This window comes from Pteronotus mesoamericanus, unplaced genomic scaffold, assembly GCF_021234165.1.
Source record: "Pteronotus mesoamericanus isolate MK-2021 breed Mesoamerican mustached bat unplaced genomic scaffold, CSHL_Meso_final contig_164, whole genome shotgun sequence".
In the NCBI taxonomy this organism is placed as follows: Eukaryota; Metazoa; Chordata; class Mammalia; order Chiroptera; family Mormoopidae; genus Pteronotus; species Pteronotus mesoamericanus.
The window spans coordinates 17,726,800-17,742,358 of NW_026555065.1; the positions used below are offsets into that span (position 1 = coordinate 17,726,800).

General features: G+C 37.8%; 1 protein-coding gene across 2 annotated transcripts in view; it reads right to left on the reverse strand.

Moving 5' to 3' along the window:
* The window catches only part of SLC12A1 (solute carrier family 12 member 1), an 80,813-nt gene that overhangs the window by 23,178 nt on the left and 42,076 nt on the right, over positions 1-15,559 (reverse strand). For both annotated transcript variants that reach the window (XM_054564873.1, XM_054564879.1), the window contains exons 15-19: positions 15,446-15,545; positions 14,585-14,696; positions 7,708-7,848; positions 5,148-5,254; positions 1,352-1,434 (exon numbers count right to left, since the gene is read on the reverse strand). In XM_054564873.1, coding sequence (XP_054420848.1) covers positions 1,352-1,434; positions 5,148-5,254; positions 7,708-7,848; positions 14,585-14,696; positions 15,446-15,545 — 543 coding nt within the window. The remainder of the gene's footprint in view (positions 1-1,351; positions 1,435-5,147; positions 5,255-7,707; positions 7,849-14,584; positions 14,697-15,445; positions 15,546-15,559) is intronic.

Here is a 15,559-nt window from a genome sequence, read left to right on the forward strand (position 1 = left end):
TCCTTATTGAATCCATGCCAATGTAATTGAAAGGATATAAGATTTAAAACCTAAATTTGACCACATTACTCTTTCACTTAAATCTCCTCAACAGTTCCTCATTGCTTATGGATTATGATCCACATTTTTTAATATGGCAAATGAGGTCTTTTAAAATCAGGACCTTATATCAACAGCCTCATATTTCATTGTTGTCTGCTTCAAATTTTCACTTAATTAACACTAATCTCCTTTTGGCTCTTCATACAGTGCATTCTTCCATATTGCCATGTCTTCACACCTTTGCTAATGCTCTCCTTTTTGCCAGGAATGCTGGTACCCAAACTCATTTTTTTCTATCCCAACATTGCGTAGTTAACTCCTACTCATCCACTAGATCTCAAAACCAAGGTAATTTCTTCCAGGAAGACTTCTTGGAGTCAGATACCTCTTTTCTTTTTCCCGCAATACCCTATTATACCCATCATCACACTCATCATATACTCATTTCCAGTACTAGGCTGTGAGTCTATTGAGGACAGAGACATAGGTATCCATACCCAGGACTGATACCTATGTCATGGCTGCTTCATAAGAGGCACCCCCCAAAATCTTTTGTTTTAGTGCCATGTCATCAGTGGACTGTGCTGTGAAGTTAAGTAAAAGAAATAAGCCATGGATTATTGTCCTATCCTAATATCTCAGTGACTTTTTAGATGTGTTTTTTATTCTATACACAAGAGAGTATATATTTAAGACTACACAAGTATAGTATAGTTGACCCTTGAACTACCCAGGTCAATTGAATTGTGAGATTCAGATGAACCATGGTCAATTGGACTGTGCAGGTCAATTAAAAAAAAAGAACCCTTTATAAGTGGACCTGCTATCCTCTGTAGAGAATCTGAATTAGTGTTTTTTCCTCTAATTTAGATTAGTGATTCATGGCATGATGCATTCAGGCTCATTTCCATGTTTGTTGTAAACTAGATCATAGACTCTTAAAAACAAAATACATGGTTTTCCAAGGAAAGAATTAATCTTCATTTTCTGAAACATCTTGTAGTTTAATTTACCAAAGGTGTTTATAGTAAGTGCTGCTGGCTTTGTGGTTTTGTGATAAGAAAAATAATTGATGACAGCTATGGATTATTCTATATTTCTGGTTAGCAGGACTAAGGCTACTTATGTTAGCAATGGGAAAAACACTGGGAAGCATACAAACCTCAAATCAGCACAAGAGGGTAAACTCCGTTGTTAGAGGGGTTTGTCTATACTGTGCCCTGCTCTATCCCTAGCACCTGGTACTCCATGCCAGCCACTAAGCAGGGGCTCAATAAATATTTGTTGATTGAATAAAGAAAATACCTACCTTGTACCTGAAGAACCTGAGAGATGTCAAACCCTTGGCTGATTCTGACTATGACCACACCAATCTCAAAATCAAATGCATCACTGAAAGTGGAAGCAAAGTGGTTAGTGATTTAAATGACTCTTTAATCCTCAAATTCTGGACAAATACTGAACTTGCTTCTAGGATTTTAATGTAATTGACCTAAGAAAATTTACTTTAGAATACAACCAAGAGCTGATGACTTTCCTTTTTAGTCTGTTCTCCTTTTATACCTTTTTAAAAAATACATTCTGGGTAAAGATAATTAACTCTTTTCCTCTGGAACCAATTTATTGAAATATACTATCAACTAGAATTCTGGTTAAGAGCTTGTAACACACTTTAAAAAACTGATTGTTTTCTACTGTAAACAAAACAATCATTGAAATATTTAAATCAGAAATTTTCCAGACTGCAGAACATCCTTTGAAATTATCAACCAAATCTCTTCACCCATTGAGGAGAAATCCTACAACATTCTGACATCAAGGTCCCAGTTAAAAATGTCTCCAGTTCCTCTAAGGAACTTTCCCCACTGCCTTGGGACAGACACAATGACAGAGCAATGCTTTTTCATGGCAACCCTATGCTGGTGCAGTTGATGGTTGTGCCTTCTCTACACCCAATCCCATAGAATTAGATTATTTAGATGGGAAAAAAAGGCTTGCTTTCTTTTGTCTCCATTCTTGTAGAATTTTTTTTCTCTGCCTATAAATATGGGGCAAACCAATTAGTACTTTGAGTTAATTTACAGTTCTCTCCTTGGGAGTTCCTTTGTTCACTCTCTAAGGATCTGCGCCCAGAACCATTTCCACTGGGTCGCCATCCTCCCTGCCCCCAGAAACAATGCAGTTTGTGATGAACTCACTACATACAAACAAAATTCCAATAGCTAACGTAAACCTGTATTTTCAAATAATGATAGAAAGATGTTCAGTATAATATGAATATGCATGTAAAATTCAAACCATTAAGTGATGTTCCCTTCACACAATAGACCCATTCTAGCAAAAGTTGCCACTAATTCTTGATAAACCTTGTTTCTAATCATCCTAGATTATAAAACGTAGACAGTGTGTTCCTCAAAAAAACAAAAACAAACAAAAAAAATTGGATGCTGTGTTAGGTGGAATAATTTCAGACCTCCAAAGACATTCACATTTTAATTCTTGGAGTCTGTGAATATATTATTTCACAAAAGGGACTTGGCAGATGTGATCAGGGTAAGAACCTTGAGGTGGGGAGGGTAGCCTGGATTGCCTGGTGGGTAAAGTGTAATCACCAGTGTCCTAGAAAGTGAAATTGGGAGGCTGAGGAGGAAGTTAGAGTAATGTGATGTGAGAACGATTTGACCCTTCAAGGGCTTTGAAGATGGAGGAAGAGAGCCAAGAGCAATGGGCAGCCTTTAGACCCTAGAAAAGGCAAGGCCATGAATTCTCCCCTAGAGTCTCCGGAAAGTAATACAGCCCAGCTTGTACCTCGAGATTAGCCCAGTGAGTTAGTGTCAGCCTTTTAACCCACACAACTGTAATCTAATAAATATATGTTAAGTCACTAAGTTGGAGATAACTTGTTAATGCAGCCAACCAAAATTAGTACAGATTCTCATTAAAATTAATCCATACTTAAGAATAATACAGGCACTTAAAACCTTTTATTCAAGGAAAAATTGTAAAATACTAAACTATTGTAAAAATATCCTTATGATAACAATAATACTGTGCTTGCTTTAAGTCATAAAACGAAACAAAACCAACATGTTTAAAGAGGAATCCAATGCAATATGGTTGTATGGTTGTCTTCCTTCTATATCAACACCATTGCTGTGTAGGAAGGCCATTTAACTTTACCAAGCCAGCTAAATTTTACACTATTACAAATTTGAACCACTTTAACACTGAACTTTATTATCAAGAAGACCAATTAGAATTTGATGTAAGTCAGAAGTATCTTTGGATTAATATTACTAGGTTTAATTATTTTGCTCCCTTACAAACTCTAGACTGGGATGGTGTGGAGGTTGGAAGACGATTCCAGTTAATTTTGTATCAAATAATGGACTCTATGGCGATAGAGTTACATATTTCTTCTCATAGGCTCCACCTTTTTTTCATTCCCAAACGGGAAGATAAAATATTTTCCCCTCCACCCCTTCCCCTCTGCCCAAAGGTAAAAATGAAATTGTACAGAAGAATCTGGATAACAGAGAGCAGATCTCAATCCATTTCCAAGAATGTCAGGTCAGCAGCTGACTGTGATTCTAAACGTATCAAAATGCTATTTGCTGAGCCTGGAAAAATTCTCACCCTGACCACCTGATTAAGGCTTAACCTACTTAACCTGGAGCACCAGCAGAAGCCAAATGGCAGTATGTGTGTTTGGACTTCATATGTTTGCAGAACACAATTGAGGAGTATGCATGTAATGCATAGGTTCCCTGTGTTGGGAAGAGTAAGTGAATTTATGTTTGATCAAGTAATGCATACACTTTCAGAAGATAAAAATTATTTTCTTACGCTTCTTTTTAGTAGCACTAATATTAGAATGTGCCTATCATGTTGCCTAAATCTCCCTCAACTGATGATAAACGTGGTGCTCATTCTAGCAGCGGCCAGAGGACATAGAGTCACTGAATATGTGCTTGTTTGATGAGTGAGGATTTTTTTTCTTGTGTGTTCTAGACTTTTCAGACCTCTCAGGGCATGTTCTTTACCCTGTGATATAAAATCAGAGTGAAATCAGCCCCGGACCAAGAAAATCTTCCATTTTCAGAGTTGTCGACACAAGAGATGGCTCCTGGCAGAACTAATTTTGCTTCCCTTGAGGTGGATCTGGTTATTTTCAAGCCTGGAAGAAAGGATCAATTTCCTAGAATGGTGACTGAGGGCACTCTGTGCCTCTCGGTAACTGTATCATTTGTTTTCTCTTATGCAAAGGGAGGAACCAAACCAGGTAATACTTAGGGATTATATGTACTTCTGGAGACAACATAACATATGGTCAGGAGTGTAAATTTTGAATTCAGATGGTCCGGGGGTGAAGTTCCGGTTTTGTCACTTACACAATTTGGTCATTTTCTGCACTTAATTTTTAATGTCTGTGCCTTTACTTATAAAATGCGAACGATAGTAGTACTCACTTCAAAGTCTTCTTGTGAGAATTAAATGGGAAAACTCACGTTGAGGACATGAGGCTGGGGGCTGCTCATCCTTTAATGGTAATTGTTATTGCCTTTACCCCAAATCTCTTCCAATACTTAAGCATAAGATGTCATGTACCACAGCATTGACAACTCACTTTAATTGCATAAACTAACACCGCCATGTGGCAGAGACAACTGGTATATGGGACCCTCGTATCAACAAAGGGAAATCTGAGGCTTTGGGCTAGCAACTCTGTTACCCAAGACCCAGAAGAAGATGATGACTGAATTGGGCACACCAGCTAATCCAAGATTCCAGTTGCTTTAAAAGAAAAAAAAATCCTTTCTTACCTAGCTGTCCTTTGCTTTTAATCTCATAAATAGGTTATAAGATTGTAACTCTCAATATTTACCTTTTTTTTGGACATCCAATTTCCCCCACTGTCCTTCCACTGACACTATGATTCTTTCAAGTTCTATTATTGGCAGTGTGTTTTCACTTGGGTAAAGAACTCAGAGTGCCAGGGGAATGCCCTCCTGTCAGGCAATTTAATCTAGCATACCAGTGTCTGTTAGGTGCCGTCCTGGTTGATGCTTTATAAACAAGAACACGTCTTGGAAGCCATCACTTACTGTATGATTCCCACGTAGTTCTCAATCTCTTCTAAGGGAGCCTTCCTCCAGTTTTTTTTATATCCAATCACCAGGGTGTTGGGTTTCATTCTTCCTAAGCCTGAGGCCTAAATACAGGAGATAAACACATGGGTAATCCTTACCACACCAGAGAACCACCACTGCAAATGAAAAATACTATGTCGAAGAGCACTGAAGTAATGTTCTGATGATTCTGAAGATTAGATTACACTTTAGTGCATGTCCTTCACGCCCATACCCAAGCATAAAATAGAAATACTAGTTCTAAATCATCTCAGCCATAAATGTAGTTTTTCTAAATTAGCAGTCATTTGCATTTCTTCTGACACAGTCATTAAAATGGTTCAATAATTTAAAATCAAGTGAGAGCTGGCTTAACGGTTGGCATGCGTGTTGTAACTTACTGGTTCAAAGCTCATTTCTACCTGTTATATCCATAATGTCTTTAGCAATAAAATCCATGTTTAGAAAATTCTTATATACAAAAAATCACTGAAACTTCTACTTACATTATTTATTGAAGACTAGCTGGGCTATGTTTCCAGAACCTAACTCTTTTATATGATAGTATCATTAATAGCCATCTTCCATATCAGAAAGTTTCATTCCCTCATTAAATGACAGGATATGGCTTCCAGTTAATTAACTTTAATCCAGCAAAGTACTATGCTAGGTGCTGTGGGCAAGAGTGAGGCATGTTTTTTGGCCTTAAGAAGCTTAGAATAAGGTGGAAGAAATAAGATATACACAAATCATTTTAATTCAAGTACAAATGCAGCAGGAACTCATCTGGAAGCATAAAGGAAGAAACCTTGAATTCCAGATGAGGATTCATGAGGAGAGGTGGCATTTGTTCTGGGTCTTGCGGGTTGGTTAGATATTGACAAGTCAAGATAAGGAGAGCAGTGGGAGTACAGGAAGGACATCCTGGGTCATGGGAACAGTGAAACAAATGATCAGAAGAGGAAATTTTAGAGAGGACAGGAGCAAGTGGAAGAAGACAGACACTGATGGAGGGTTCCTAAAATAAGTCCTGCTTCTACCGCATTTGGTGTATTGCTCTTAGAAACGTTCAGGTAACAGAACAACTTGTTTGGCCCTTGGCAGATGTATGGCACTAAGGATGGAGACTTTTCCGTAACTCCAGTTTGGAAATGTAACTCATACCATACTTTCTTAGATGCAAAGAAGGCCTTATCCCAAATGGTATCATTGGCAGTATTCCCCTTTATTACCATTCCGTCCTTCCCTTTGTCATGACCCCTCTGTTCACTTTTCTTTGAAAAACTCACGAGAACAAATTTATGCATTGTCATTTTTTTAAACAATTTCTTCTGGATTAGCATATGAATTGTTTTTCATACGTATGTCTTTTCTCTCCCTGATCTTATTCTATGTCTGTCCTATTCCCAGTGGAAATTTTTATTATTTTTCCAATCTCCTGTGATAATTTTACATTAAATGTGTAACCTTCCCAGCACATTTAACCAAAGAGCTACTGAAAATTAGCTCAGTAATGAAGGAAAACTCAGCATCTTGCAATGACCTCTATTTCTGTGGTTTAGCCAATTAATAACAGATGAAAAGAGGCTCATTGGGGGTAATAGGACCTTCAGAAACTGTTTCTCTGCATATGCAGCCACTTTACAAGTGTTCATCAGGGATATTAGTGACAAGAATACATCAAAGACTCTGAATCTCCAAAATATTACAATTTAATCGATAGTTTTCTTTTCTGCCTTCATATACATCAGAGTTACCTGGATGGAGTTTGGAATTTTGAGTCGCTTGTGTATGGCGTCTCTGAAAGCTAAATAATTCATTTGGTATGTGTTGAATAGATTCAGGGCTTTTCAACCATGTTAATGCCAAAATGATTAGAAACCCAATCTTTTGGATTATTTTAAGGAAACTCTGGCATTCTAAATTATGAAGATCAGAACATGGGAATGGTTTTATGTACTTACTATAGGCAGGGAAGAAAAATGAAAGAATAAGTGAGAAAAGATGGGAGAACTGTGGGCTTTAGTGTTGATCCACACAGATTATTACATTTTGTTCCACATTCTGGAAATAATTTAGAAGGACAGAGAGATTTTTTGTGTCCAGATCATGATGATGCACTTATTTAGCCCAGCAGCTGCCCTTACACCATTTGCAAAAGAAAAAAGATAGAGAATGCCTGATTCGAGCATTTCTAGATGCAGAAATAGTTTGATGTTTTAATAAGATGCCGAATGTCATCAACCATCAGGACAAATTGCATTTCAATAACTACAGGGACAGAATGTATGCTGTTGGCTAAAAGCAACGTCATTTTCCATTTCCAGTGTATCACTCATAGTTCATGGTAACAGAACCTCCTTGCTTTTGTTTCAGCTTTGACTGTCCCCAGGAATTCCAAACGAATTCCTTAACCATCTGCAGTGAGCTCTCATGTTGGAATGCCTCAGTAGAGCCACTTGCTCTGGGAACTTCATTAACATGCAGTGCTAATTGTCTTTTGCCTCTGTACTCATTCCCTCAATGCTAGCCTTACCTGAAGGAGACTTCGGACGCCATCCCTGAAACAGTCTGCTGCCACTGCAGCATAAAAAGCCTTGATTTTGTTCTTTATAAGCCAGGCCTGCTTCTTCGCCATGCCACTGTTCATCTCTTTAACACACAGCTTGCGCGGTCCCTGGATGACACAGTGAAGTATTGGTTAGAAGCCCTGTTCTTATACATCACTCCGCTGTTGCTCTCTAAAAGGCAAAAGTAGCTGGCAATGCCCCACTGGGTTAAGAAATGGGGAAAAGGGAAAACACCGCAATAAGTGGGGTTCACGCAGATTGAGCTTTTTGGAGAGGATCTGTGCTACTCCCATTACTCACTGTCTACCTAGAATGTCTAGATGTATTAATATCTGCTTAATTAACGGCTTCATGTGGAATGACAGAAAGCCAATTAAGTGAAAAGAAACAGGTAAAGTTAATTTTAATAATATATGTTATTTAATGTAATATATTCAGAATATTAGGTAAATAGTAAAACCATGATTGAAGAAGTTCAGAATAAATATAAAATAAACCTTGGCCTCAATAGTGAGAACCACTTTTAAAAACACCAAATTAGAGTTAGAGCCCAATTGCAAGAAATGGATGGCCATCTTGGGAACCAGAGCATGATGATTTGCAAATCCTGCCATGGACTACTATGTCTTGACAATTTCATTAGGTTCATCAGTTGCTTTTTGTGTGTGATAAGGATACCCTTGTATCACTTTTTCCTGTGTAATTTTAACAATCTCCCACTCAGATAAATCAGCATTTCCCATTCAATGAATTTGGTGGGAACAAAAGCTCACATACCTACAGCATAGAAAGAATAGAAGAGATTAAGAGAGAAGGAGGCAGGTCCTGTCCTAGTAGATGAAGCATTTTATAATTTCAAAGTTTGAGTTCTGGAAACTCATTTTTAATTAAAAATTTTATTCTTGTTTCTTCTACCTTAAAGGTCCAAGCTGGCTTTTCCTTGCATGTTTCACATCAATCCAAAAGATATTTCTGATTATTTACTATGTACTGACAGGGTACAAATCCATTATTTTCCTGGGAAATTATTTCAATTCATGGGGAGATTTCGAATTTTGTTGACTTGTTTTAGATTTCTTACAATCCACCTGGAATCTTGATAAAATGCAGTGTGTATATCTGGAATGGGGCTCAAAATTCTGCATTTCTAATAACTCCCAGGTAACATGGATCCTGCTGGTCCTCAGACCGCACTTGGAGTTGTAGTCGTAGGGGGTCTTTGATTTGAGAGGAAGGGCTTTGGATGGATGAAAAAGCTAGCAGTTTTTGTGGCCAGACAGAACTGATTTAAAATCTAAGCTTGGCCATGCTGGAGGTAATTGATGATTTCTGAGTTTTTAGATACTACTCTGAAAACAGGGATAAAAATCTTTATTCTGCAAAGTTGTTTTAAGTAATCATGGTAAGTCCTGAGTCCAAGGTGGATTTTCATTATCTTAACTGAGTGCTCACAACCTCATTGAAGCCCTTGACCTAATTCTACAACAGAGATGAAAGAGGGCTGAGCTGGGAACCAGAGTGTTGGATTGAGGCGTGGCTCTGGCACTGACTAGCTGATACCCTGGATATGCCATTTGTCCTCTCTTGATGTGGGCTATATGTTTAAAAGAATAAGGAAATTATCTAAGTTATCACTGCCCACAATGATAGCCCTTATCTACACGTTATTATTGAGCATTTGAAATGTGGCTGGTCCACATTGAGATATGTTGGAAATGTAAAATGCATACTGAATTTTGAAGCCTTAGTATGAAAAATAAAGTAGAATATTTCATTTATAATTTTATATTGATTGCACTTTGCATAGAGAGAAAGAGCATGATGACAGATATGGGGGAAGGTAAGAGGTGGAGGGATTGAGTGAAAAGGACAAAGGACTCAAGGACACGGACAACGGTGTGGTGCCCGGGGGAAGACGGTCTAAGGGGACCAAATGGGAGTCAAAGACTTAATATCCTGAATACATTATTTTAAATAAAATATATTATTAAAATTAACTTACCTGTTTATTTTTACTTTTTAAAATTGGCTACTAGAAAATTTGAAACTGTACTGTAGTATATATTAACTTTCCATTACACAATGCTAGATGATCTCTGGGTAACATCTACTTCATTATTCTATTTAAATTGGATCAGATCCTTTATGTACTTATTTTTACCAGGATATTTTCTAGAACATATGACAACTTTTCAAGACTGTTTGAATGACTTACACTAAAGTTAAAAAACAAGACCCTTTAATGAAGATGCGGAAGGTAAAGCTATGGAAAGGGCAGTTATTAAACCAGAAAACAGTCTAAGGAAAGATATGTCATTATTGGTCAAATTTTGCTCTAGGTTCTAGGCTGTCAATGTGTTTTGAACCACTAGTCCTTCTGGGCATTCTAGACTCTGTCAACTTCGAAAGAAAGAAGGAATATTATATTCACATAAGCTCAATGAGAACAACAGCCATGAAATAGAAGAAAAACCAACCGCTAGGAAAGGTATTGGACCTTCAGTGTATTGAGTTGTGCCACAATGACTGTGAACCCCTGGGGAAACTCATATTTATTTAAATAAATACAGTGTAACAGATGTCTATTTGTAACACAGAAATCCATATTAAACATTAATTGTGACAGAGAGATTTACTTTAATGCCTAAATTTGCCATATTGAGAAGTCATAAAAATACTTCATGTAGAATCTCTCTTGGCTAAAAAATATTATAATATCCTTTTAGCACACTTGTTAATGTGAGGCAAGGCTTGCAATACAAATGTAAGCAAAAAGCAAACTAACAGAGGGAAGACATACTAGAAAATAATTATTAAGCATTCAAATATGTAATGGTCATAAAAATGAATTTTACCACTCTGTTAATATATTATAGAGATTAGCTTAGTTAGGATCCAAGTATGAGTACATAATTAACCCAGGATTTGAACAAAGAAGCTCTACAAATCTTAAATATATTATAACTGTGACATCTATTGAGAAAAGGGTAAAGAAACTGTACTTATTTAGTCTGGAAGTTGAAGTGATACTACAAATAAGTGAATATTATGAAAAAGAATTTGCAAAGAAATTTCAATATCATTAGGATTAAACAGAGGAATTTGGGCCAAGTGCAGTGCCTTTTCAAACTTTTATTTTTCAAAACATTAAGAGTCCTATTGCTCTGTTTATGTTTTTATTGCCACTCTGCTTAAAACTGTGGGAAAGAGAGTTTTTCTTGAAAAGGTTGAAGATAGAAGAAAAATGAGAATTTTAGTTTTCCCTGGGTTATCTATGCTTGAACTGCGCTCCCTTACAATGAGAGGAAAGGACAGGACATCAAAGGTTTAAAGAATATTAAAGAGAAAAAAATTAATCAAAATAAATTTACATCTTGGTAGACATATGTGAAATCGCTAGGAGAATACCAACAAAGTTTGTATCACACTCCTTTTGGAGAGGCAGAATTGCCATGGGGCTAAGGGGTTATAAAGGGAACTTTAGCTTGATCTGTAATGGTTTATTTCATTCAAAAAATGAGTGGAAAGATCTATGACAAAAAAATAAACGGTTGTTTATTAGGAAAAATAGAGTATAAAGCTTCTTAGGATATAAGTATGTCGCTGACATACTACATGGTAATTCAAAGGAGAAAAGTAGGCAGCATTTTAAATCACCACGCTGGATTCCTTAAATAGGATCCCCAAATTTGTCTCGATGAAGGGTCCCTCATTTGAAATCTTTAGGCTGTGTAGGAAAAAGGCATGAGAGAAGGAAGAAGCTCTGACAGGAGAGTGTAAGACTGGGATAGCTGGAAAGGTACAGTGTAATAATAATTCTCTTCATATCAGTTTCAGCAGCGTCGAGGGCTATGACATGATGTCCTTTAAAAATGCCTTGGTTGTGGGAAATGGCAGCTGTCGCCACATGCTTCCATCTACCCACCAGCACCGAAATGCCAGTGAGGTCTGAATCTTGTCCCTTCCTTGTAGTGTACCTGCACCTCAAGCTGGCACTTCAAATACTGAAGGCCTCCAGAGGGACAGAGCACAGAGCCTTCTGTACTCTGATTAGTCATGTGGGAGCATATTATCTCCTTCTGTCGTTATCAAGCTGTTGGTACCTAAAAAGTCCAAGATCCAGTGCCTGGACCTGGTTTGTTTAAGAGAGGATGTTTTAGGTTTTTGTTGAAGGGGATATCCTCACCCAAGGATGTATTTATTGATTTTAGAAAGAGAGCAGGGGTGGGGAGAGAGGGAAACATTGATAACATTGATATGAGAGGAGCATTGATTGGTTGCCTCCCATACATGACACAACCAGGGATAAAACTGGATATGTGCCCTGACTGGGGATTGAACCCATAACCACATGAACCAATTGAGCCACCCAGCCAGGGCAAAGGGGATATATTTTTGAAATGTAAAAGACAACTATGGTATATATAAAAAATAATGATAATGATAATAACATCAACCAAAGTTAATTGAGCATTTGTTATTTGACAGAAACTCAGTTGAGTGCTAGAAAGCTTATCTTATATCTTATACAATTCACAAAACAACCCTGAGGAAATTGAGGCATAGGGAGACTAAATTATGTGGCTAAAGGACCCACAGCTAAAGGATGGCAAAACAGTGATTCAGATCTTGACTGCGTGTCTCAAAAGTCCATGAGCACTAGCTTCCTAGCATTAAACATTCAATTGTCATTCCTTAACATCGCTATTACTATTTAACCTTTTCTTCAAGGTTGGCCTAACCACCAACCACTGTGCTTTTGGAAAAATTTTTCTAATGGTGTGTCAACTTTCCCCACATCCAGCTTCCATCTGTTTCTTTGTAGAGATGATTGACGACTGAATGTGGAGTTGGAAAATGCTGACAGCATCTGCAGCCACAGGAGCTCCCAGAAAGTAACTAACTGGAAAGTCATTAACTGAAGCAATAACTGTGTCTTGTCCCAAAGAGAACCTCAGTACCTGGGAGTAAGTAAGACTCTTGGGCCTTACTCAAAGACACCAGCACAGTAATGTATAATGTGGTCAAATATATATGCCAAACAACCAAGGCTGTTGGTATATGGCCCAGATGCACAGATTTAGGTACCTACCTCACATGAAATGATATTCCAGAATCATACTTTTTTATTATAGTTAAAGCAGCAAAGGGTTAATTAAAAGCAATATCTTTTGTCTCTATAAAAAGACCTTTTCTCCCTTGCCAATATGTGTCTGTTTATACTCTCAGTTCATTTCTTCTGCCCTAAAGGTATCTTATTGCCTGCTAAACTAAGTTTTCTCTAAATTGCTGAAGAAGAAAAACACCCCAAACTGCTTATTTCATCAAAACCCACTCCTATATTATATTGGCCAAAATGAAATCCACTCATCCAGGGCACCAAAGTTGATAATATGAGAAAACGGTGCTTGATGAGATTGTTTAAAATCCTCTGGAGTTACAGTTGGTCATTACTTAACCTGTCAATCTTATGTAGTCAGTAGGATCCCCTTTACCTTCTACTGGATAATTGCACTGAGTCATATTGTTTGAGTTACTATCATATAAGCACCGAGAGGAAAGAGAATATGACCAACTGGCTTCATCTAGTGTTCAGAGTTCTGCCAAGTGTAAAAAGATGCTTAAGAGCTGGTCATGATGATGTGACAGATTAACCCCTGTATGATGGCACAGCTAACTGGCCCCAGGGTTGCACCGCTTCCTGACTGGTCCTGTTATTCTCCGGCAGGCATTGGGTGTTGAGGTAATGGTGCTTGATTCTAATAATGCCGTCAGGATGCAAGTCTGCTAAGGCTTTCCCCTCGTGATGTAACACAAAGCACAATTGGGTGACCTAGACTGACATCCCGGCTCTGTTGCTTTCTTGTCATTTGACTCTGTGCAGTAACTTACTTTCCTGAATCTCACTTTTCCAATCAGTAAAGTGAGAACAAGCCTTCTTTTCATTTCTGCCTCACTAGGCTGTTATGTAAATCAAATAAAAACTGTAGGAAAATGCCTTGAAGAATAGGTAACTTTTATAAAAACACGTTGAAGTAGCTAAGAATTTTGAGTGTGTGTGTGAGAGTGAGTTATGGGAATACAAGCTACAAGTAGAGGTAGACTGGTTTGGAGGACTTAGATTTGTTTTTTTGCTATAATTTTATGCTTTCTCCTCACTTTAGAGATTGGTTATCAAGCAATAATTATGGTTAAATTTTTAGCATCTCCTTTGATACCTCTTGGAAAAACCACTTAAAAGTTATTAGTCTATTACCTACTTCCTGAATAAAAAGGAATTCATTTATCTCTGAATGTTGATCTAAGACATGGGAAACCTGGTTTAATTCCCTAGATATCTATAGTATCATCAAGTTTGTCCAAATATTCAATCTAAATTCTATGTGCTCTCATTTAAGGCCATTATGTCTGGCTCTGTCCTCATCAGATAATCTATATAAGAGCACCCTCTGGCTCATTTCATCCATTTATATTTCTGTGGGCAGTTATGACCCCAAATGCCTTCATTTTATTTATTTACTTCTGTGCCAAAAGGCCATCATTTGGAAATATTTATCACTTTTAGTTGGTCTCTGATGAAATCAGAAACACATATTTTCTGCTAATTTAAATGCAGAACCACGGGCTCTTGCTAGTTCTTGCTATATGAATCAAGGAAAAGGGCTCTTGTCCAAACTGCCTTGCCATTGCTGACTCAAAGGCCATCATTTGGAAATATTTATCACTTTTAGCTGGTCTCTGATTTACATTCTCCTATCACTGCATGTACCTGTTTGGCTTGCCTAAAAATAAAACAAGGAACAGGGAGGGAAAAGCTCGTTGCTGGGATGAAGTGGCTCTTACCACAAAGACTTCACAGCATATACAAAGGCCACTGTTCTTGGTAAAGGCATGAGTTATGTCCAAGAGAGCCGGTCTTGTCATGGGTCCCCCTGTTAAGACAATGCATTGGGGCCTGGAAGTAGAAAAAAGAAGAGGTGAGAACTGATCATTGCAAGAAGCCTATGAGCTCAGAACCACTCTACTGGAAATGGCAGGTATAGGAGGCATGGGAAATGGAACCAACTCTCCCCTAAATATTTCTTGGGTTTCTCAACAGAAGTCTTGAATTATCCTACCTGTCCATCTTGCCTTCTTTGCATTCTTAGTTTAGTTAGAGACCACAAAAATGTTAACTAAGGAAAGGTGGTCTTGGGTTCCCCCCACCTTTTGTCCTCTGGACATGACCTTATTCCAAATTCCAACACAGCCTGTCCTTTTACACCCAGTATTTTCCTTCATCCTCTTTGCAAAACTTGTGTTTTTAGGGTCCAATCAAAACAAGATATAACTAATAAAGAGCTTAAATGTTACTTCTGAGAGAATTCAGTAAGCCACAGAGCATTCAGTTGAATGGAGATAGCACCAAGGAGTAAGGATTGTTGGGCATTTGGGGACATCTCTCTAAAATCATGTCACTTAGATCACCTCTTTTTCCCTATGCATGGGAGGTGATCCTTGGCACTATGAGGGTTTATAGTTGGAGGTGGGCATAGCTCAGAGTGGAAGAGAAGAAGCACTATTTATAGAAGGTAATGTCATGAAAATGTGGTTGTTTGTATGACTCCCTATCCTAGACCATACCCATAGACCATTTGTCCCCCATAAAGAAAAGCAACTTCTAATTTCAAAAAAATACCAGGATATCCAAGGAGCCAATTTTACCTGAAATTTTTTACATGGTCTTCCACTGTGGTTAATTCCAAAGCATTGTCTAAAGCACTCACGTAGGAAAGAGCCTGTGTGGAGGAGCCCCAGTTCACATCTGTGGACAAAAGA